The following is a 25,147-nucleotide window of genomic DNA, read 5'->3' as shown; positions in this document are numbered from 1 at the left end:
AGCTACGCTTAAGACATGATAGCAGCACACTGTAGCACTTCAGTGTAGACACTTGCTACAGCAACAGGTGGGGTTCCTCCATCATCCTCCTCATCAAGAGACGGTAAGGTCACCTAGCACTTTTAGATAATGTTTTCACCTCTTAGCTCACCAGGGGATAGGTCGGCATAGCTACATCTCTCGGGGTGTAGATTTTTCACACCCGTCATGTAGCTGTGTCAATGTAAGTTTTCAGTGTAGCCCACCCCTAAGTATCTACACAAGGCTTTGCAGGATCGAGGCCTATATAGAAAAACACCACAAACTGGACATAAAGTGCCCTGGGATGGCCAAAGAGCAGATTTATACAGTGCATAGATTTACAGAAACAAATTAGAGAGAAGATTACAGCATTTTTACTGACATGTATTAGCAACGAAGGGCTTAGATGATAACTTGTAATAATGCATCCAAAGTGATCCAAAATCATCTTAGATGGCAAGGTGACAGGAACCATAAAAGAAGCTAGATCCTTGGCACGTGGATCCCTATTTTGCAATGTTCTGCATGTGGGTGGACCCCTGTCTGCCCACAAGCCGCACTGACTTCAGTAGGACTTCATGCAGGTGGAGGGGTCTGCCTGCGTACATCACATTACAGGACTGAGGCCTTATAGAGCACTGTACATTTTCAAAGTGCTGTGCCATATTAATTAACTAATCCTATAATAAGCCAATAGTTTAGAAGAAGGCCCCAACCTGAATGTGATAGGTGTGCATTTATTGCAATCATTACAGACTTAGGACAAGATCCTGCAGGCAGCTATGTGCCTAGTTTTCCTGACATGTTCACTCTCATTAAGGTCAGCAGGAGCTGGAACAGGTCCTTAAGCAATAGTGCTAGGGTGACCAGCTGTCCCAATTTCTGAGTCTTTTTCTTATATAGACTCCTATTATCCCTCGCCCCCTTTCCTGATTTTTCACATTTGCTGTCTGGTCATCCTATTGCAGGCTTGGCATTTCCTGGCCCTTACCATTGCTAGCCCATAACATATGCCCTCACCGGCTAACGTTTATGCATATACTGTACACAGTTTTATCCAGGTGGCTATAATCCTTCAAAAAGAGCCTTTACATTGAAAAGAGTTCAGAGGGCTACTTGTGTAAATAAGGTTTCATGAATGTTTGTAGGAGCAGGGGCCTGCCAGAGCCTGGAATTGTTGTTATAAATAAACAGTGACAACATTAAGATGGGAAGGGACACTCCGCAGGCATTGGCACTGTATTAAGCACTCTGAGACCCAGGCATGACAAATGCCATGCACGAACCACTCCTTATTCTGCTATTAGTGGTGAGGGACCTGCCTGTTGCCACGTGGCCATGGTAGTCCCTTCACAGGAGACTTCAGTACTGCCCGAGTGGCCGCTCAGCTCCTGCCTGGGCTTGAAACCCGCCAGCAGTTTGCTGAGCCGCAGCAGGCAGGGCGTGATCAGCGCTGATGGGAAACAGGTGTGGAGCTGGAGTGGGCGGCTTCCCCCCAGCAGCACAAGGCTCAATCAGCGCCGCCTGCTCCCCGCCGTAATGCAATAAAGCCGGGAGCGGGATACAGCTGCTGCTGAGCTGCACCGAAGGGAGCTGGAACGGGAACTACTGTAGCGAGGGACTTTTTTTATTTAACATAAAGCGTAGGACGTTTAAAAACAAACCCTCCCTGCTGAGTCTGCAGAGCGCGGAGAGGAGCTTGTGCCTGAGCTAAACTTTGAGCCGGTCACGAGACTTCCCAGCTCTCTGGCTGCGGGGAAGTGGGGGGGTCGGGTTCCTCGCCTGAGTCACCCCGGGAGCCAGCAGCGCAGAGCCCCGCGTGCAGAGCTTAGGTAAGGGGGAGATGTGCGAGAGAGGGGCTTCGAGCCCCCTACATCTGGCACCCAGCGGGCTTGGGGGGAGGGGAGACGCCGCCTGATGGAGAAAATCAAAGCGATTGTCTCGTGGGTTGTTCCTGACTCAATCTGCCACTGCGGGAATTAGAGCTCTGCAGCTGCTGCAGATGTGCCTGCCGCGGGATCTGTGTGTGTGGCAAAACGCGCATCACTTCCTCCAATCTCCGCTCTCTTGGCTTGTCTAGTGTCCCAGGCAAACAGCTGTGGCGTAACAAACACAAACAGCTGCTCTGGGGCTGCAGGCTGGTCGGGAACTGTGCAGGGCAGCCTCGGGGCTCCTTTCGGTCCTGCTCGGGATGGAGTAGGCCCCTGGTATAGTCGGAATCCGGGGAATATACTGATCATTTAAAATCTCCGTTGACATCTCCCCTCTTGTTCCTGTGGGAGGAACGGAGAAGTAACACCTAAGCAGCCTCCAGGGTGCCTACCTAACTGCCCCGCGCTTCTGCTGATGCATTACCCAAGCGTTAGGCTCCTGGTTGGGCCAGTTCTGTGAAGTAACACAAAGCTCACTTCAATAAATGGCTGATGTGGCAGACTCACTGGCTGACAACCAAATCAGAATGCTGTTTGCATGAGGGAAGAGCCAGCTAGGATCTCTCATGTTGACACTGCATCTCCCTTGCTAATGTCAGGTAAAAGACACAGCATTGTTAGCCTACCCAAATGTCATGATCTTCCATTACAGTCTAGGAAAGAGACTATATTGCATTGCAGTCAGTGGAAGGGAGGGTTGAGAGGACACACATACTTGCTTAAGAAGCTAAACAGAGCTGTAGTTCAAGCAGACTAAAATCATCCTAGCAGTGTTGCCTGGTGCTGCTTAAACTTCCTAAAATGGACTCTTTTCTATACGGAGATCTCACCAACCTGGATTTGCTCTGCACCCCTTTTGCATTGAGCTTCTCTGTCTGCCCAATGAAGGTGGGGGGGAGAAAGTGCCCCAGGTGTGCTGAAGTAGCTACTAATCTTCATATGTTCCTATGCCCTCATTAACTCCTGGATCTCACCCCTTTTTCTATCAAGGCTAGGTTGCCTGTCCCCATCTGTTCTCATTTGCCAAAAGTGTGCTGTGTGGTCTGAAGTCAGTGACAAAAGGGTGCAATCCGGGAAGGTGCTTAGGAGCCTAGCCCATTTTTAGGCCCCACTGTGATCCACAAAACTCCCACTCAGCTGCTTGTGTAGGTGCTTATATTTTTACCTCTGGCTAGGTATACTGCAGTCTTGCTTTAGGCACCTGTCTCCTGCCTGAGCATGCCTGCTGCTGCCTAATGATAGGCATCTGGATGTCCAGCCTGAATCCTTGAGCGATTTGCGAACTGGGGAAGGTAGGTGTACAGCCCTCTAAGTCATGTATAGGGCCTGATCTAGTAGGTGTGCTCAGAGGTCAGTTACCAGATCAGCCCCCTCAAGGAAGTTCACACAAAACAGCTGTTGGTGGGAGGAAAGAGGAGGAGAAGGACCTTCCTTTTTAACTTTTGGCCTAGTGCATAGGGTACTCACCCAGGCTATGGGAGATTCTGATATGAGGCCCTCACTAGCTCTCCTGCTGAAGCTGTTCCACTGTAATTAAGTAACTGAACAATATTTCATTAGGCCAGTGAAAATGAGTGTCTGTGTCCCAGAAGTTTGGGCAGTCACCTGAGAGGTGGCAGGTGCCTGGTCTAATCCCTTCCCCCTCAGGAGGAGAGGGGACTTAACCAGGGGGGTCTCCCATATGGTGGGTGAGTCCCCCTATGCACTAGGCTCAAGGTTATAAGGGAGGAGTCCTGCTGTTGCTGTTTCAGGCTCTGCATGTGTCTCTTCCCCTGGTGCCTGTCTCTCTGAGAGGGGTGTGGCTTAACACATGCTCCTCTCATTGGTGTCTTGCATTGGCTAGTTTAGGTGGCTCCCCACCTAGCTTTGTGGATCAGTCTCTGCCACCTTTCTCCCCCCATTCACTGTATAGGAAACTAAGTGCCTAACTCAGGCTTTGTGGATCAGTGTTGTTCCTGTGATTGGTGTCATCTGTCCCGGCACCTAAAAGCTAGGGGCCATGATACTCAGCATCAGAATGGTTAAGTCCCTTTATGGATATGGGCAGAAGTCCTCAGTGGTCCAGTTTGAAACTACACCTCTATTCTCTTGAAATACAAATGCTCAATTTAATATTGCTTTAAACATCCCTGAAGAAGCTACACACTTCATGGATATTAACATCATTAATGATAAGAAAACTAGAGACCGTGTTTAAGTTGTACTTGGGTAGTCCATGATGGATTTAAGGAGTAAACCAGAAATTCTAATATAAATTGGGTGCTTCTGGAATGTATTTGAACTTACTTTTTACGATTTCTGGGTCACTTTTAGATGAGAAACACTTAAGTCTGTACTGTTTTTTTTCCACGCACTATATGGTTTAAAGGAGAAGATAGATAAAACATCTGCCATTTGGGATAGATACAAGCCTGATGGAATGCTCTAAAAATTACTTAACTTTAGTATACAGCAGAACCTTGGTTACAAACATCAGAGTTATGAACTGACTGGTCAACCACATCTCATTTGGAACCCAAAGTACAGTACACAATCAGGCAGCACAGAGACAACCAAAAAAGCAAATACATTACAGTACTGTGTTAAATGTAAACTACTAAAAGGAAGCTTTTTTTAGGTGACAAGGCAAGGAAATTGTTCCTGTGCTTGTTTCATTTTTCTTCTGCATAGTAAAGTTTCAAAGTCAATGTTCACTTTTGAACTTTTCAAAGAACCATAATGTTAAATTACAAACACTTCAGAGTTAGAAAAACTTCCATTCCCTAGTGGGCTAGGCCAGTTTGTTTACCTGCCATGTCCGTAGGTTTGGCCGATTGCGACTCCCACTGGCCACAGTTCGCTGCCCCAGGCCAATGGGGCCAGCACATCCCTCGGCCCACGCCGCTGCTCCCATTGGCCTGGAGCCGTGATCGGTCTTACCTGTGGATGCAGCAGGTAAACAAACTGGCTCGAGCCGCATGCCAGAGGTTGCTGACCCTTGTTCTGCTGTACTAGACCCCAGTTCTGCAAGGTACTTGTGCATGTGGTTAACTCTCTAAGCCCATCAGTAGAAGTACTCATACTTAAAGTTAGGCAGGTGCTTAGTGCTTTCTGACTTAGGGATATAAATCTATATAAATTCAGGAATGAAGTAGAAGATTTTTCTGAATGTTTAGATTAATTAAACTTGTCTGTGAAACTCCTATAATGGATGCTAGTGCATATCTAAGACATTTGAAGTAATACAGTAATGTAAAATGTTTTGAAGGAATAACCTGTTTCCTTTTTCTAGATGCATTCTCTTTAAGAGCAAAATGACAACAACTGTGAGATATGAACAAGGGTCAGAGCTGCCAGAAGCTGATGGGTGAGTAGTCCACCAGAAACCTAGCCAGTAGTAATTACAGAACTTAAGTACAGTGTATAACCTCTTGTCTGTCCATTTTAGGATTTCCTTAATGCTCATCAATATAGTATGTAAGCACTTCCAGGTGGAAATGAGTTTTTAGTTGAAATCTCTGCACTTAAAGGGAGGCTGCTGCCATTATATGTACAGTATATAATTTTACTATACAAAGCGTGTGTTTCATGAGTAGAGTGGCAAGTTTAGGGAGAACATACTTAAAATTACCAATTTTATATAACATGTAGAATCGGAACTGGAAGGGACTTCGAGAGGTCATCTAGTCCAATCCCCTGTATTCATGGCAGGACTATATTATAAGTGGTATATAAGTACATAAAGGAACATTTAAGAATCAGAACTGAAGGGTCTTCATATAGGTATACTAAGAGATTCTGTTGGGAAGGATATAGTATATCTAGTCTGTGGCAGGCATGGTGATCTTATTCCATCTTGATGGCTTTCTTGCATTTGTCAGACTACTGAACTAAAAAATTACAGAGAAATTAACTACATCTTCCTTTGAGGGGAATTAAGTCTATTGTACATGAAAAGACTAAACTCTTATCCAGTAACACTGATGCCATTTACTAAAGCTATGATAGCAGTTGATCTGGAATTTCTAATTTACTGCCTAGTAAATTAGGATGGGCAGCAAGCTTAACTCTGAATTTCCATGCTTCAGTACGTTGGAGATGGTCTTGCTCCTTACCCTTCCATTCCCAAAGATGTTCCTATCCCTGATGGAGTTCAAACAAAACTGGAAAGGCAGCTTTTCAGAAGCAGCCAGTTCTACTTGCACTTTTTAAAATTGCTCTATGCTAGAACAAGGCCCATTGTGGAACCAATGAAAAGGTTGCTTCTGCTACACTTGTGAAGACATGGCAAGATTACATGCTCTTGTGCGTATCTGTGGCACTATAGCCCTGACTTTAGCAAAGCATTAAACTTGGATGGGATCCACAAAGAGACTTGACTGTTGCAACTTTTAGGTGCCTAGAAAAGGACAAGAACAGCACTGCAATCCACAAAGCTGAGTTAGGCACCTAGGTTACCTATACCAGGGGCGGGCAAACTTTTTGGGCCAAGGGCCACATCTGAGTGGGGAAATTGTATGCAGGGCTGGGGCAGGGGATTGGGGTGCAGGAGGGAGTTCAGGGTGTAGGGGGGTGGTGCAGTGTGTAGGAAGAGGCTCAAAGCAAGGGTGCAGGGTGTATGAGGGGGCTCAGGGAAGGGGGTTGAGGTACAGGAGGGGTGCAGACTGTAGGATGGGGCTCAGGGCAGGGCATTGGGGTGCAGGAGGGGTGTGAGGTGCAGGCAGGGGGCTTAGGGAAGGGAGTTGGGGGGCGGGAGAGGTTTGAGCTCTGGCCTGGTGCCGCTTACCTAAAGTGGATCCGAGGTGGCAGTGGCACACACCGTGGCCGTGGCAGGTTCCCTGCATGCCTGCCCTGTCCCTGGCCCTACACTGCTCCAGGAAGTGCTGCAGGCTCTGGGGGAGGAGGGGTGGAGGGCTCTGTGTGTGCTGTCCTTGCTGTGCTTCCAGGTACCTCCCCCGAAGCTCCCATTGGCCAAGGTTCCCCATTCTCGGCCAATGGGAGCTGTGGGGGGCAGTGCCTGGAGGAAAGGGCAATGCACATGGAGCCCTCTGTGTGCCCCCCCAGGCCGCTTCTGAGAGTGGTGCGGGCCCGTGGCGCCATGGAGGGGCAATCCCGTGGGCCAGATGTGGCTCGCGGGCTGTAGTTTGCCCACCCCTGCCCTGTACAATGTGGTGTATATAGTCTTAGAACATGATCCACAACAGCTAGCCTGCTAGGCAGGGAGCCGCCTAAGCTAGCCAATGGGGAAATGTGGCTGAGGGGTGTGTTAAGCCCTGCCTCTCTTGAGATAGAGGCCTATCTCTGCTTAGGGATCAATGAACAGGAACCAACTCCCTGGAGGGCATTTCTTGTGGGAATGAGTTGGGTTCTTGCCTGGCTGCACACAGAACAGTGGATTTGGAGCAGGGAGGAAGTGGTGCAGCTGCCACTGTCCACATTATAACTTTTAGCCCAGTGCTTAGGGCACCCATCTGGGATGTGGGAGACCCAGGTTCAGTCCAGCCTCTCTGCCAGAGGGGGAAGAGGACTTGAATGGGGGTCTCCCACCTCTCAGGACTGTGCTCTAACCACTAATGTGTGGGATATTCTGCTGTGAGGATCCCTCAGCCTCTCTCCTGTTGAAGGGGTTACAGTGTGTAGAAATAGTTGCTGGGCAAGAGGATGTGGCAGTGACTCCCCAATCCAGTGGTTGGGGCAGCTGCCTGGGACGTGGGAGACCCTGGGTCCAGGCCCTCTGCTCAGTCACTTTATTATTTATCCATTATTGAAGAGCTTCAACAGGAGAGATGTGGGGCTCCCACATCAGAATATCCCATAGCTCAGTGGTTAGAGCACTTTGACCCTTTTGGGGCTACCCATGGGGTTCAGGATGAAGTGCTACCTCCTGCTTACTGCAGAGGAGTCTTGGCTGTGCCCTCAGGGGGAAACTTGCTCAACACTACTAGCTGCCAGCAACACCAGTGCCCCACTCTGGGCTCTGCAGGGCTTGCTCTTTCCGTCTGCAAGCTAGCAACTTGCATGTCCCAGCACTTAGCTCCCTCAGTGAGTCCTTTGGGGCCTAGCAGAGAGACTCTATGGCAATAGTTAATCAGCAGTGTTCTGCTTTGGCTCTAGGCACAGATCCCTCCAACCTGTCTGTACATCCCACTTGAGTGCCCAGTCCCTCAACTTCTGGACCCTTGCAATGAACACAGATTGGCTACCTCTGTGGAAGCAGTGCCCCTCATTCACTAGCATCACCTCAGTTGAATGATGTCCTTAGCATGCAGCACTTGATTGTGTTTATAGTAAAACTAAATAGAAGTTTCTGGAAAAGCTTAAGATAAAGATTGAAATAGAAGCAAGTGTAAGGACTGGAAACATATGATTAGATAAGACAAACATAAAATGCACTCTAGAGCCTATACTTATTCACAGGTCCCTTCCTTTCCAGTCTAATAAGGTATTTCTTACCCAGTGTCAATCCATACTGCACTCCTCCAGTCGAGAGAGCTAGATTCCATCTTTCATGTGTAGGATGACCAGACATACTGATATAAGCAACTATATTCCTTCCCCACACTGAAAGTGTCCTAATTTTTCACACTTGCTATCTGGTCACTCTGTTCATGAGATGCTCACGTTGGCAGAATGTTGTCTTTGTAATGGAGAAAAGGGTACAGGATGGTATCTATCTATTTATGCAGTTCGACTCTTATTTAACAAAACACCCTGATTATTGCCTTCAGTTCATCCTGATGGTTCCCTCTTTCAAGGTCTTTATAAAGCACAAAGGAGCCCAAGAGAGGCCTAAGCCCACACCTCATCTAGACTCTAAACCCTTGGCTGGGCTGGATGGAAAGATGTCATTTGTTCTCACTCTTGACTGAGTTAGCTCTGAGAACCACCCTGCCCAAGGTGACTAGTTTCACCTTCATCAGCTCTGGAACATGTTATTTTACATAACTCTTGAAATAGCGTCTGTCCATACATCCCACAATACCATGACAACCTGTGTTAATAGCTTTTGGCAGAGACCACATGTAGCCTCCTTCTCACTTTGGTGAAATGTTGTGAAGATGGTGATCACAGGGAAAACATGCCAGTCTAGGCAAGTTCCTGAGCACACCTACCAGATTGGGCTCCGCACAGGAGTTAGGCAGGTGAATGCCTGTATTCTCCTGGGTTGGTTTGAGAGTTGCTCTGTGGTTTAGGCAGGAGATGGGCATCTGGATGCCTAGAGTGAGCAGCTGGGCACATGCTCAGAGGTAGAAACATGGGTTACTGAGGGATTTTTACTGCAAAACTAGGTGCTGTGCAAGTTTATGGATCTACAGGGTTCAGCAGGAGTTTGGTGGATCCAAAACTTGAGTTTAGTGCCTATGTCTGGGGCTTAGGCACCTAAGTGCCTTTGTGCATCTTGGGCTATGCATATGCTTAAGTAGGGTGACTTGATGTCCTGGTCAAACCAGATACTTTGGTTGAAAAGGAATCCTGACAGCTCTTGTCAGCACTGCTGACTGGGCTGTTGAATGTCTGGTTTGCGGCACCGCAGCGGGGCTGGCAGACTCCATACTAGTGCTGTGCGGCTCCTGAGTCCAGAAGCAGCTGGCATGTCTGGCTCCTAGCCTTAGGGGCTACCAGTGGGGAGGTCTGCATGCTGCACTGCCCATGGGTGCAGCTCTCATTGGCTAAGGTCAGGCCAGGGGAGCAACTGGCACTGCGAGCACTAAGCAGGCAGCTGTGGAGAGGTTGTCTGGCATGCACCTCTCCCACTGCTGCCTGGCCCTCTCTCCTCTTGTGGCTGGGCTCGAGCTGTGGCACATATCCTGCTGAGAACCATGGGCTGTTGCCCCATTGCAGGCAGGACCGGCACTAGGGGTTTGAGCGCCCTAAGCGCACGGCCATTTTGCTGCCCTGCACGCTGCCCCCGCGGCTCCAGTGAGCTGCTGCAGTTGTGCCTGCGGGAGGTCCACCGGAGCCGTGCAAGCAACCAATGGTCTGCAGGCACAACTATGGCAGCTCCACCGGAGCCGCGGACCCTCTGCAGCCACGACTGCGGCAGGTCCACCGGAGCCGCCTGCCGCCCCCTCCAGCAAAATGCCACCCACCAATAATCCTGGTGCCCTAGGTGATTGCCTAGGCTGCCTAAATGCAAGCGCCAGCCCTGATTGCAGGCCCCCAGGAGTTGGAGGTATGTATATACCCATCTCCAAATGCTGGGAATGGGACTGCACCCCCCACCCCTGTCATTGCATCGCACCACATCACTGCATACCTCCCTGTCCCATCCCAGCCCTATACCCCTTGCAGGGCTCTCCCACCCATCCTTTCCATCTTCCAGAGCTGCTATCCCCCCATCCCATTCACTTCCATACACTGCTGCACTCCCATTATGTCCCTATACACCCCTGTTTCCCCCACATCCTCATGCACTTGTAGCCTTCTGCCTCACCCTGCATCCTCATCTGCCCCCCACACCCCTCCTCTACTTCACTGCCCCCACACCCCCCACCCTGCTCTTGCCCTTGGCCTCTTTCCCTTCCCATCCCCCAATTTTTCCCCTCCAACCCACCCTCACCCAGCCAGGAAGGGAGGATTTAGGCAGCCCCTGAAAAAGTGTCTATGTTGGCAAGTTAAGAAACACAGTAAAAACTAAAAGAGCCACCATGGCTTAACCATGTAAAAGAAGCAGTGAGAGATAAAGCCTTACTTTAAAAAGTGGAAGTCAAATCCTAGTGAGGCAAATAGAAAGGAGCATAAACACTGCCAAATTGAGTGTAATAAGAAAAGCCAAAGAGGAGTTTGAAGAATGGCTAGCCAAAAACTCCAAAGGTAATAACAATGTTTAAGTACATCAGAAGCAGGAAGCCTGCTAAACAACCAGTGGGGCCCGTTGATGATCAAGATACAAAAGGAGCGCTTAAAGATGAGTCATTGCGGAGAAATTAAATGGATTCTCTGCTTCAGTCTTCACGGCTGAGGATGTTTAGGAGATCCCCAAACCTGAGCCGGCTTTTGTAGGTGACAAATCTGAGGAACTGTCACAGATTGAAGTGTCACTAGAGGAGGCTTTGGAATTAATTGATAAGCTCAACATTAACAAGTCACCGGGACCAGATGGCATTCATCCAAGAATTCTGAAAACTCAAATGTGAAGTTGCGGAACTATTAACTAAGGTTTGTAACCTGTCCTTTAAATCGGCTTCGGTACCCAATCACCTGGAAGTTAGTTAATGTAACACCAACATTTTAAAAAGGGCTCTAGAGGTGATCCCGGCAATTACAGACCAGTAAGTCTAATGTCGGCACCGCGCAAATTAGTCGAAGCTGGCATTGTCAGACACATAGAAAAACAAACTGAGCAATAGTCAACATGGTTTCTATAAATGGAAATAGTGTCTTACTAATCTGTTAGAGTTCTTTGAAGGGGTCAACAAACATGTGGACAAGGGGATCCAGTGGACATAGTGTACTTAGATTTCCAGAAAGCCTTTGACAAGGTCCCTCATCAAAGGCTCTTATGTAAATGAAGCTGTCATGGGATAAAAGGGAAGGTCCTTTCATGAATTGAGAACTGGTTAAAAGACAGGGAACAAAGGGTAGGAATTAATGGTATATTCTCAGAATGGAGAGGGGTAACTAGTGGTGTTCCCCAAGGGTCAGTCCTCAGACCAATCCTATTCAACTTATTCATAAATGTTGTGGAGAAAGGAGTAAACAGTGAGGTGGCAAAGTTTGCAAATGATACTGAACTGCTCAAGGTAGTTAAGACCAAAGCAGATTGTGAAGAAATTCAAAAAGATGTCACAACTGATTGTTTTGGCAAATGAAATGTGGATAAATGTACAGTAATGCACATTGGAAAAAATAACCCCAACTATACACACAATATGATGGAGTCATCGTGGATAGTTCTCTGAAGATATCCACGCAGTGTGCAGAGGCGGTCAAAAAAGCAAACAGGATATTAGGAATCATTAAAAAGGGGATAGAGAATAAGACTGAGAATATATTATTGCCCTTGTATAAATCCATGGTATGCCCACATCTCGAATACTGTGTACAGATGTGGTTCCTCATTTCAAAAGATATACTGGCACTAGAAAAGGTTCAGAAAAGGGCAACTAAAATGATTAGGGGTTTGGAGCGCCTCCCATATGAGGAGAGATTAAAGAGGCTAAGCCTCTTCAGCTTGGAAAAGAACAGACTAAGTGGGGATATGATAGTTATATAAAATCATGAGTGATGTGGAGAAAGTGGATAAGGAAAAGTTATTTACATATTTCCATAATACAAGAACTAGGGGTCACCAAATGAAACTAATAGGCAGCAGGTTTTAAACACACAGAAGGAAGTTCTTCTTCACACAGCACAGTCAACGTGTGGAATTCCTTGCCTGAGGAGGTTGTGAAGGCTAGGACTAAAACAGTGTTTAAAAAAGAACTGGATAAATTAATGGTGGTTAAGTCCATAAATGGCTATTAGCCAGGGTGGATAAGGAATGGTGTCCCTAGCCTCTGTTAGAGGATGGAGATGGATGGCAGGAGAGAGATCACTTGATCATTGGTTCACTCCCTCTGGGGCACCTGCCATTGGCCACTGTCAGTAGACAGGATACTGGGCTAGATGGACCTTTGGTCTGACCCAGTTCGGCTGTTCTTATGTTCAAGTGTGTGCAGACATGCGTTGTATGCATGTAAGAGACTGTACCTTTGTATAGGGAGGTGCATGTATTGCTGCATGTGTGTATACCTGTGAATAAAATTTGCAGCCTAACTCTTTAACTTTTATTCCTTTTGCTGGCTTGCGCACACATTGATATGAAATGTGTGTATTCCCTTCTTTAAAAAAAAAAAAACAAAAAAACTTGTTATGAAGTGAACTGAGAGCTGTGGCCGTGCCTGCAGATGGTCAACATAAACAAAATGCCTCATGGTCCACCAGCAGATTACCCTGGTGGACCACATGCCAAAAATTGCTGACCTCTGTTCTACAGATTTTTTTTATAGGTATCCAGACAGGTGCATTTCTACGGTTGTGCTGTATGAATTTGTATTTAAGCTTTGGGAGTGGGCCTTTAATGGACCCATTGCAGCTGTGATGATGTGTGGTCCTGATTCCACACACAAAAATACAATAATTTTAGTGAACAAAAAACATGAAGCTGCTTAAGAAAAAAGGGAAGTGGGGAGGAAAAGAACAATGAAAAACCTAGTGAAACTTCATTTTTTTTAAAGTACACTTTTTGATTATTTTGCTGCCAGCTCTAGCATCCTGTAACAAATAAAACCTGAACTTAGCATAATACATCTGTCAAAGCAGTAAATATGCCTATTTGGGCCCTGCAGTGAAAATGAGCATGAGAGGAAAGGGTGGCAGAGAGCAGGGGATGGAGTGAGGCGGGCAGGGCTTTGGTGAAAGGACCAGGCAGTTGGCAGGGCAAGGGCATATGGTTTTCTGGCATTAGAAAGTTGGCAACCCTATACTTAAGTGACTTGATTTGGGACCTACATAAATAGGGCATGTAGCAAGATTAATGGCCTACCTCAGGTATCTTGTCACAGTATAAGACAATATTTTTTTAAAATTTTGTCCATAGTTTGCTGTGGTATTTAAGCATATGCTTGTGTATAGGCACAAGACACGAATCAAATTTTCTACAACAGAGTACAAACTGCCCCTATACCAACTTTAATTTAACAGCACAAATCTTCATAAATGGAGAACTCTAAACAATTTAACACCTTCCCCCCCCATAAGACTAAATTACCTATTCCTGACTGGATATTAAATTGTATGATAGCAAGACATTTTTGATTGTAATGTCTTCTGATTGTCAGCTCTCATGTATATTTTACTGCAATTTTATTAATGGGGAAAATAGCAGTAACTTAAACAGTATTGCTAACCCTGTAGCTCTTACTCCATCCTGTGCTTTGCTGCACATTGGGCTACTCATATTTGCTGTCCTTGCTTATAAGCTGCCCTTCTCTACAAATCCTCCCATTTCATGTTGAGGTACTAAAAGTCCAACAATCATGACCTGAAGAAGAGCTCTGTGTAAGCTCAAAGGCTCTCACCAACAGAAGTTGGTGAAAAAATCTATTGGAATCACTTTGTCTCAAAAATCATGAATAAGACTGAAATCATAACTTCTAGATAAATTGGTCTTTTTTGCCTTTGCCTTTTATCATTGAGGTTCACGTCTTCAGTCTTCACAACCATGAGGGCTACAAACTTCTTAAAATGAAAGCTGAGACTGTTGTTTAATGACATGATGCAGGAGCTGGGGCTTTGAGAGCAGTGCCAGAAACTGCTAGACTTCTAATAAAATCATGGGCACTGGAAAAACTGCTTAAACAAAACAGATAATCCTTACTGGCTAGGGGGCCCAGATCCAAGTCAGTTGAAGGTAGTGATAGGTAAGGTCCCATGGGAATCGAGACTGAGGGGAAAAACAACTGAGGAGAGTTGGCAGTTTTTCAAAAGGACGCTATTAAGGGCCCAAAAGCAAGCTATTTCGATGGTTAGGAATGATAGAAAATGTAGCAAAAGACCACTATGGCTTAACCACGAGATCTTGCGTGACCTACAAAATGAAAAGGCGTTATATAAAAAATGGAAACTAGGTCAGATTACAAAGGACGAATATAGGCAAATAACGCAGGAATGCAGAGGCAAGATTAGAAAGGCAAAGGCACAAAATGAGCTCAAACTAGCTATGGGAATAAAGGGAAACAAGAAGACTTTTTATCAATACATTAGAAGCAAGAGGAAGACCAAGGGCAGGGTAGGCCCACTGCTCAGTGAGGAGGGGGAAATAGTAACGGGAGAGTTGGAAATGGCAGAGATGTTAATGACTTCTTTGTTTTGGTCTTCACTGAGAAGTCTGAAGGAATGTCTAATATAGTAAATGCTTACGGGAAGAGGGTAGGTTTAGAAGATAAAATAAAAAAAGAGCAAGTAAAAAATCACTTAGAAAAGTTAGATGCCTGCAAGTCACCAGGGCCTGATGAAATGCATCCTAGAATACTCAAGGAGTTAATAGAAGAGGTATCTGAGACTCTAGCTATTATCTTTGGGAAGTCATGGGAGACGGGGGAGATTCCAGAAAACTGGAAAGGGGCAAATATAGTGCCCATCTATAAAAAGGGAAATAAAAATGACCCAGGAAACTACAGACCAGTTAGTTTAACTTCTGTGCCAGGGAAGATGATGGAGGAAGTAATTAAAGCATCTGCAAACACTTGGAAGGTGGTAAGGTGATCGGGAATAGCCAGCATGGATTTGTAAAGAACAAATTGTGTCAAACTAATCTGATAGCATTCTTTGATAGGATAACGAGCCTTGTGGATAAGGGAGAAGCGGTGGATGTGATATTCCTAGACTTTAGTAAGGCATTTGATACGGTCTCGCATGATATTCTTACAGATAAACTAGGAGAGTACAATTTAGATGGGGCTACTATAAGGTGGGTGCATAACTGGCTGGATAACCGTACTCAGAGAGTAGTTATTAATGGCTCCCAATCCTGCTGGAAAGGTATAACAAGTGGGGTTCCGCAGGGGTCTGTTTTGGGACCGGCTCTGTTCAATATCTTCATCAACGATTTAGATGTTGGCATAGAAAGTACGCTTATTAAGTTTGCAGATGATACCAAACTGGGAGGGATTGCAACTGCTTTGGAGGACAGGGTCAAAATTCAGAATGATCTGGACAAATTGGAGAAATGGTCTGAGGTAAACAGGATGAAGTTCAATAAAGATAAATGCAAAGTGCTCCACTTAGGAAGGAACAATCAGTTTCACACATACAGAATGGGAAGAGACTGTCTAGGAAGGAGTATGGCAGAAAGAGATCTAGGGGTCATAGTGGACCACAAGCTTAATATGAGTCAATAGTGTGATGCTGTTGCAAAAAAAGCAAATGTGAGTCTGGGATGCATTAACAGGTGTGTTGTAAACAAGACACGAGAAGTCATTCTTCCGCTTTACTCTGTGCTGGTTAGGCCTCAACTGGAGTATTGTGTCCGGTTCTGGGCACCGCATTTCAAGAAAGATGTGGAGAAATTGAGAGGGTCCAGAGAAGAGCAACAAGAATGATTAAAGGTCTTGAGAACATGACCTGTGAAGGAAGGCTGAAGGAATTGGGTTTGTTTAGTCTGGAAAAGAGAAGACTGAGAGGGGACATGATAGCAGTTTTCAGATATCTAAAAGGGTGTCATCAGGAGGTGGGAGAAAACTTGTTCACCTTAGCCTCCAATGATAGAACAAGAAGCAATGGGCTTAAACTGCAGCAAGGAAGATTTAGGTTGGACATTAGGAAAAAGTTTCTAACTGTCAGGGTAGTTCAACGCTGGAATAGATTGCCTAGGGAAGTTGTGTAATCTCCATCTCTGGAGATATTTAAGAGTAGGTTAGATAAATGTCTTTTAGGGATGGTCTAGACAATATTTGGTCCTGCCATGAGGGCAGGGGACTGGACTCGATGACCTCTTGAGGTCCCTTCCAGTCCTAGAGTCTGAGTCTGAGTGCCCTAATGCCAATGAATTAATAGCAAACACTTGAAAGCCCATCATGTTAATATTTGTAGTGTATAAACACACAATGTGTTGAGGCAAATATATTTTGAACTGCTGCATTCCAGGCAATGCTGCCACAAAGCACTCTGATATGCCAGCTAACTATACAAAAACGTAGAGTTAAGCAGAGATTGACAATTGCATGATTCTACTATACAATGGCAGAACTGGGTTCTGAACAAAGTTATGCATTTCTTAACCTTTGAATTTCCTGATTTGGACATTAAATGTTAAGGCTATTCTGTCTTTGTGTCTGTCTTATTAAAGTTTCTGTTCAGAAGAAAGTAATAAAATGAACCATTCAGAAATCTTTAGGAAGGTTAAAAAGTGCTACTCTAGCACAAGTTTGATTAGTGCTCTTCCTGTCTTTCTTTTCCTGTTTGGTATCCTGTTCTGCACAGAAACGTTTCTGTGCTACAATTTTTCTGGTGCAATTGCTCATGCACTCTCCACAGTTCCTTCCTGTAGTAAGAACTAGGTATTTTGACTAGCTGGAATGGTTTTGTATCCAGGCAGTGCCTGCGCTTTCTGAGCATGTGCTCAGTACTAAAACTGTTCTAAACTGGTTCCTGGATTGCTTGCAAATACATATTCTCCAGTAAGCAAAATAGATTAATTTGAATTCACTTTTTGGAGTTTTTGGAATGCTTCTTCTGAAGATTAATGGTGGCTTCCCTTTTTTGTGAGGCATTAATAATCAAGTGTTTTTAAGTAACATGAGCTGCTGCAACGATGTGTAGGTGAGTTATCACTTAATTGCTCCATAACACTAATTTCTATGTAAAGTATTAAAATAGTGATACGTTAGAAAACATCTTGGATGTTGTAGTGACCTTTCTGGATCTGGCTGAAAATGCTTGTGAAATTTCACCAAAAAAATTGATAACACTTTCTTACTAGGTCTGGCCATCACTTTAACATGCTTAGTTCCAAAATTACTTGTAGACACTTACCATTGTCTAAACACAATATCTGGCTGAAATTTTAGTACATCAGGATCTGATCTGAGTTCTCATTTCTTCTAAACACTCAATTCTAAGCTTTTCAGAGCAGCCTGTTCCTTAGGCATTGGGGCAGCAATTAAATAAAAGGGTAGAGATGTTGTCTTTGCAGCAAATTACTGCACCAACTCTAGTCCTAGTAGTTGCCCCTCTTGTGGGACCTGGGAGTGCACTCTGGTGTGAATCCTTTTAAAAAGAAATAAGTTTGTACCAAATAGTGTTATACCTGCATTTTGGGTAAGAAATTGCAGAGACATGGTATAAACATAAAACAGATCTATTCATGTAGTGAGTCTCCTCCCACCTCCAGCTCCACTTGTGGGGACCAGTGGAGGGGAGGAACAGAGTTGGTCAAGATAAAGCAGCCTGAATAAGAATGAACCCTCTGCTTTCTCTGCCTAACTCCTGTATAGGGCCTTTTGGAACAACTCTGGGATTAGCAGGGGAGTGGACCAAAGTGTGGTCTGGCATTACAGGGCAGCATGTACTTTTCTTGGGGGAGGGCTGTGAAGGAAACGTACCAGGATAAAATAAGCTGAAGTTACCAAAATAACTCCTCATTCTTTTGTAGTCAATGGAGTTATGATTTACAAGGCCCTTGGCCCTTAGTCCCTGGCATGTACTGATATACAAGAACTTTAACTTTAAGTGGTTTCATGGCTGATGGACGTTTGAAATCTTTACTACAATAATGTATCTCTTACCATTGTACTGGGTCAGCATTATTTGTATCTTGTGTATGCAGGTGGTTCCTTCAGTATTGCAGATGCCTTTTTCTTTGCAAGTGGAAATATCTATCTTCACTGTTCTCCCCACAGTGGTTCTCTTGGGGTGGGATCCCCAAAGAGACTTAGGTGTCATGACACTCAGTATTGCAATGCCTACATTTTAGGCACCTATAAAATCACAGGAACAATATTGGGATCCACAAAGCTTGATTTAGCCACCTAAGCTCCTAAGCTACACAGCACTGCAGGGGGAGAGGCACCTGAGAATGCAATCCACAAAGCCAGCATGCTGGATGGGGAGCCACCTAAGCTATCCAGTGGGAGATGAGGCAGGTCAACTCCATGCAAATTTATCAGACAGTTACAAAGTAAAATTAAGCCTCACTCTTGATCTTCAATTAACTCTCAAATGTCAAACTTTTTTCCCCAGCCATGGCATTTGAGAGTTCTATCCCAAGATCATCAGTGAGGCTTAATTTTACTTAGTAACCTGTCCACCCACTGCCCAGATGGCAGGCTGACAGCTAGAGACCTAAGAGCAGCAGAGGTGAATCTGGGAAGGGCCACCCAGAGGATTCAGGGGACCTGGGGCAAAGTGGGGGGGGTTGTGGTCCTTGTATTCACCCGGCAGTGGTCCGGGTCTTTGGCAGCATTTCAGAAGTGGGGGGGGGGGGCCTTCAATTGCTCCACATCTTTGGCAGCACTGAAGGGCCCCCTGCTGCCAAAATGCTGCTGAAGACCTGGACTGCTGCTGGGCCAAGGCTTGCAGGGCCTGGAGTAAATTGCCCCACCCCTGGGCGGCCCTGAGTCTGGGAGTGCTGTATGCTGGCCTGAAGGGTACTGGAGGTGAGGGTTGATGGGGTGGTGGGGCTGTATTGATGGTAGATTCTGAGCAGATGGGGTGAGTGCGGGGAGGGTGCATTGAGTGCAGTGAGGGAAAATGGGACTGGGGGACTACACTGGCAGGGGCTGAATTGAGTGGGGGTTGGGTGAGGACAGAACTGATGGACTGGGAGACAAGATTAACTGGTGGGTGGGGGAGGGGCATATGTGGGGGTGAGAGCTCCTGCAGCAGGGGCCAAAATCACCTTATCCAGTACATGTCGGAGAGTGGGTACCACTAACTGTCACATGCACACACCCTGGGGATGGGCTGAGGGAGTTAAAAAATCAAGAGACTGACCTAAAAAACACTGATCTTTTTAAAATCTCATGATTTTGGGGGTCTGACTCATGACTTTTGATCACTTGTTGTTGCCAATACTGTGACGGGTTGTATCCTAAGTCCTGCCCCTCTCAGAGATAGGGGCCTCCTTGCAACTCAGACTTACCCTGGGTTTGTGAATCACAAGCAGAGAGATGTAGGTGTTTGGGTCCCTAAGTTGTATTCAGGCAGGTGTGTTTAGAGACCATGTAGAGGATCAAGCACTTCAAGTAAATTCATGTAAAACAGCTGGGCTGGGGCAGGGTGGGAAGGGAAGAAGGAATCAGTCCTCCCTTTTAACCTTTAGTCCAGGGGTTAGGGTACTCACCAGGATCTGGAAGACCATAGGTCAAGTCCCAGCCCCTTTAGGGGGAGAAGGGATTGGAACAGGGATCGGCCATGTCTCAGGTGAGTGCCCTACTCAGTAAGCTATAAACTATTTTGAAGTGGGTCTCAATCTCTTCTGTTGAAGTTGTTCTACTTTAAATATTAACTGGACCACAAGCTAGAATTACTCTGACCTAGTGGTTAGGGCACTCACCTGTGAGATGGCAGATCCTGTTCCACACCTGAAGGGGAAAGGGATTGAAGGGTTTGAACTGAGGGACTCCCACCTCCCACATGAGTACCTTATCTCCTAGGCTTCTCTCTTCTCTCACCCCCCAGCTGTTTTGTGTAAACTTTCCTGAGGGGACAGATCCAGCAGGCAGCCTCTGAGCACATCTACTGAATTGGGCCCTGCATGCAAACAGTCAAACACCTATTTTCCCTTGTTCATTATTTGCCCTTGGGCTTATGTAGGAGATAGGCATCCAGGTGCCTACCAGTAGGCAGCAGTGCAGTCACCCAGCAGCAGGAACCTAGATGCCTAGTGAATGTCTGCTATAAAAATGTAGGCAGTAATTGAATTTAGGTGCCTGGGGATTGCAGTGGCACCTGACCACTGGACTTAGGTGCCTAATTATGTTCATGGATTATACACTAGAATTCTGTCATCCTTGAGTAACTCCATACACTCTTTTGAGACCTAGCATCATGGTCACCGTTTTTCTGTTGACACAGGGAAATCTTCTTAGCACTGCTCCTCTGAGGGTACTTTCCAATGAACGTATTAACATGTACCTCTGCAGGTTGAGTAGATTGCTTCTGTAATACTCCTGGGCTGAGGATATAACCTGTCTCATGCACTTAAAATAAAAAGCAACACAAATGGTACATAAGGGTCAGCCTTAAACTGACAGGAACTTGGAAATTCAGGGTTAAGGCTTTGCCTACCTGAGAGTCAAACCGGTTTAACCTCAATTCTTAAATTGGTTTAGTTAACATTAAACCAGTAAGAGTTTCTCCTGCAGACAAGGCCAGAGTCTATGCCGTTGAGTCATTGTATCTGACTTGTAGAGGTATGTAGGCTTGTCCTATTAAAATGTAGGCACAGCTGAATGAGTTTGGATGGAGTAGTTTCCTGCACTCTTTAGTTGAAGCTGCTTTTACAGTAGACTTAATATTACAGAGATGTGGGGTCAAATTATACAATAGTAACAGTGCAAGATTCCTCGGATCAAAACAGAAGCAGTAGACCTCACTTCTGGGGTTCATAAGTTAGCTTGGTCTGCACAGCCCTTCAGTTCTTGTTCCCTATGATATGTATATGCTAGGTAATAGACGTGATACTGCCAAGTGAACGGGCTACTAGATGGCATCTCAGTCTCTAGTGACCTTCCCTGAGACTTCATATCATCAAACTTCTAGATTAAAACTGAAATATTCAGTGGGGAGGAGGGAGAATATTTTGATCTCTTAATGCATGTTTCATAAGATCCTTCACTATTCTATCTGAAATACTATTTCAGAGTAGAAAAACTCTGCCTCTAATGTCTTAGCCACATGTACTAAACTATTAACTTAGCCTAGTAAAGTCCCTTTGCTAGAAGGAATGCTCAGAGAAGAGGCAAGACCTCACCAAATGCTGATGCCAGCCACTTTTTATCTGTTGCTGTGAGCAGCACTCAAGCAGGTGTAATGCTAATATCCTTGTTTTGGGGAAAAAGTGTCTGTAAGGTGCTGTCTTGTCCCAGCACACAAGACCAACTGCTACGCTTGGTCTTTGTTTTTAAGGTAGTCTTACTATAAAAAAAAAATCCTCAGCCCTCCCTGGCCTACCGATCCCAGAGGATTTCCCCTTTGCCTTTCTCAGTTGTTCCTGCTTCAGGACTTATGGCAGGATTCTTCTGTGCCCTGAGCCACAGCTGCCAGGGGGAGGGAGTGGGAAAGTGGGGCAATTTGCCCTGGGCCCTGCAGGGGCCCCAGCTGAGAATCCCTTCCCGGGTCTTCGGCAGTTCGGCAAGTTCTTCAGTGCTGCCGAAGACCCGGAGTGAGTGAAGGACCTGCTGCCGAAGACTCAGAGTGGTGAGTACAAATGCTGCAGCAAGTGGTGCCTTTTTTTATGTCTACTCCCCTGCTTTGCCCCAGGCCCCCTGAATCCTCTGGGCAGCCCTTCTCTGAGCACTACTTTTAAAGGCTGCCTCTCCACCCAGAACATCTCCCAGGAAACTTCCTGCTTCTGGAGCATTGCCCCTTTCTTGCTGAGTCTTGCGCGCACACTAACCAAGTGGTTCTCAAACCTTTCTGTTGGTGACCCCTTTCACACAGCAAGCCTGAGTGTGACCCCCTCCTAAATAACTTTAAAAAATATATATTTTACACTATTATAAATGCTGGAGACGAGCAGGGCTTTGGGGTGGAGGTTGACAGCTCATGACCTTCATGTAATAACCTCATGACCCCCAGTTTGAGAACCCCTGGTGGTGTCCCAGCTTCTTACTTGACCTGAGTGGAGCACTCCTTCTAGTGCACAGGAGCTGAACATGCTTTATTTCAAGGGGGCAGCTATCCTAAGACCTAGTCTGACTTGTTGTTTTTTTGACAGCTTTCAAAAGACAGGGGAGGCCAGTGTAAAGATTGATGATGGTTGCGTTGAGGATAATGAACCAGACACTTACTCCCGGTAAGTTAAAGTTGTTCTAATCTTTGCTGGGCAAAATAAACTGTCCAGTGCAGTTTCCCAAGCCAAAATTGAGAAGGAAGCATGGTTTGCTGAAATGTTGTTGAAAAGGAGCTCAGTAGGTCATTGCTTAGTAAGCAGAGCAGGCTCCAGGGTTTTTAATGCCCCAAGCAGCAAAAAGAAAGGAGGGGGGGAAGCTGTGGTTGTGATCTGCAGCTCTACCACTGCCACTTCAGTCTTTGGCGGCAATTTGGCAGCTGGTCCTTCGCTCCGAGAGGGAGTGAGGGACCCACTGCCAAAGAGCCAGATGTGCCACCTCGCTCCGTTGGCCACCCCAAGCACCTGCTTGCTGGACTGGTGCCTGGAGCTGGCCCTGTTAGCAAGAGAACCTAATGTCCTAGATTCAGAAGACTTCATTAGGTATTTGCTCTCAATCTTGCTTTTTATAAAGCATGTAATTTGACTGGCTCAGTCCACCTTTATAAAGAAATACTCATATTTCTGGCAAACTAATTGGTCTGAAATACAAAGTACAAATACCTACTGACAAACCAAGTCTGAGATTTACAATATCAATGACGCTAGAGTTTCAAAAGTGTGTATTGCAAACATAAAATACTCTGATCTTGACAGATTCTGCATTCAGTCTCGGAGAGTGTACAGTGGAAAGAACAAAGCAAAGCTTATTCAGCTAGTAGCTTTGTCCAATGTGGGAATTCAGAAAAGTGAAAAGTCTATTTTAATTATGACATAAATGGATCCCAAATTAATTTAAACTCTATTTCTTTAGTGACTTTGTAGAAGAAGTAAGTCTGATGCTTCCTGTGTAAGTCAGTTCATAAAACCAGAGTACTGCAATGGAGAATCAGGGGGCAGGAAAACTACAATTGCTTAATTTTCACATTCTTTTAGTCAGATTAAGTTACATGCTCATATGTTCATCTCCAAACAAATATATCATTTGAATAAGTTGAGCTGAATACCATGTTATCTTTGTACAGTGGCACTAACGGTAGAAGACGCTTCTTTTAAGCTGCAGTTTGGCTAGATTCAAATCAGTTGCTGTCGCTTCATCTCAATGTGTACATGGGATGACCTTAGTAGCATCTTCAGCTCAATTTACAACTTACGATCTGTAATAACTTTACAATCAGCAATTAAAGGCTCCTATCAAAAGGAACTCTGAATATCAATCACGAATGTGTAATATACATCTTTCAAAACCTAGCTTGAAAGCATATAAATGTTAAAGAAAAATTGAAGGGTGATGTTACATTCTGAGTTTGTGAACACACTTAAGTTTTATGGTGCAAGAGGTCATCTCTGACACCATTGTTACTTGTCACCAGATGACATATTTGTAAGTGAGGAGTCCGGTGGTACCTTAAAGACAGATTTATTTGAGCATAAGCTTGTGTGTGTGTAAAAAAAAAAAAAAAAAAAAACAAAAAAAAAAACCCACTTTTTTTCAGATGCAAAGATTACATGTTTATCTAGGAGTCTATGCTATCATATGTACAGATATTTTCATACTCATTCTCCAGGAAGCTCTTAAAATTCAGCAAAGGTGCAAGCAAGTTTGCAATAACAAATCTTAATAAATGTAACTCTTAATACTGAAGTCTGCCATTGCATTTGATAGTCACTGATCTTTGACTCTGTTCCACTTTTAACAGTACTATTAAGAAAAAGATTTCTCCATTTGTGATGTCCTTTGGATTCAGGTATGTGTGGATAAATACATAACCTGTATGCAGCCATGGATATTGAAAGGAGATATAAATAAAGTAGAACATATTTAAAACTTTCTGGTCAGTTTGCTATAGAATAGTAACTTCCAAACTTATCTCCTCTTCAGAGGAACACCAAAAAAATGAAAACTTGACTCTACAGAATGCATTGAGGAGCTTTTATAGAGCAAACTCCCCTTTGCATTATGAGAGGAAATGTAATGCACAGCAACTTCTTCAGATCTCTTTTTTGGGATTGTAGAGACAATTCTAGGTATCCCTGTAGATGACTGAAATGTAAGCAAAATAACATTCTATTTTGTGGTCTTGGTATGGTGTAGAGCAGGGGTGGGCAGACTACAGCCTGTGGGCCACATCAGGCCCATGAGACCATCCTACCCAGCCCTTGATCTCTTGACTTGGGAGGCTAGCCCCCAGCCCTCCCCCACTGTCCCCTCTCCTGCAGCCATGCTGCTGTGCAGGCAGCACTCTGGGCAGCAGGGCTGGCTCTGGCTGAGCAGCACAGCTGCCAGACATGCTGCTCTGAAGGGCATGGTAAGGGGGCCAAGGGGTTGGATAAGGGACAGGGAATCTTGGAAGGGTGGGGTTGGATAGGCATGGGAGTCCTAGGGGGCCTGTTGGGGTGGGGATGTGAATAGGGCAGTCAGCGGACAGGGAGTGGGGGAGCTGGATAGGGGGTGAGGTCCCAGGGGGCAGTTAGGGGCAGGAGGTCCTGGGAGGGGACAGTCAGGGGACAAGGAGCAGGGGGTTTAGATGAGTCAGGAGTTCTGAGGGGGGCAGTAAGGAGGTGGGAGGTGGGAGGAGGGGCAGATAGGGAGTGGGAGACAGGCTGTTTCAGGAGGCACAGCCTTCCCTACCCAGCCCTCCATAAAGTTTTGCAACCCCAATGTGGCCCTCAAGTCAAAAAGTTTGCCCACCCCTGGTGCAGAGGCTCCCAATTAATCACCTGGTCTAGAGGTGGTCCTTGG

The 25,147-nt window shown here is 45.6% G+C and overlaps 1 protein-coding gene across 2 annotated transcripts in view; it reads left to right on the top strand.

Moving 5' to 3' along the window:
- Positions 1-1,524: 1,524 nt before the first annotated feature.
- The window catches only part of LOC115652244 (phosphatidylinositol 3,4,5-trisphosphate 3-phosphatase TPTE2-like), a 47,228-nt gene continuing 23,605 nt past the window's right edge, over positions 1,525-25,147 (top strand). The window contains exons 1-4 of one of the 2 annotated variants that reach the window (XM_030564041.1): positions 1,525-1,853; positions 5,224-5,298; positions 22,354-22,431; positions 24,105-24,152. In XM_030564041.1, the coding sequence (XP_030419901.1) occupies positions 5,246-5,298; positions 22,354-22,431; positions 24,105-24,152 (179 nt within the window). In that variant the 5' untranslated portion in view covers positions 1,525-1,853; positions 5,224-5,245. Of the gene's footprint in view, positions 1,854-5,223; positions 5,299-17,140; positions 17,235-22,353; positions 22,432-24,104; positions 24,153-25,147 lie in introns of those variants that run through there. The other variant, XM_030564050.1, reaches the window with a different exon arrangement.

Source organism: Gopherus evgoodei, chromosome 1 (genome assembly GCF_007399415.2).
Source record: "Gopherus evgoodei ecotype Sinaloan lineage chromosome 1, rGopEvg1_v1.p, whole genome shotgun sequence".
NCBI classification, from domain to species: Eukaryota; Metazoa; Chordata; order Testudines; family Testudinidae; genus Gopherus; species Gopherus evgoodei.
Note: the sequence above shows the minus strand (reverse complement) of the source record. Positions and strands in the feature narration are given on the sequence as shown.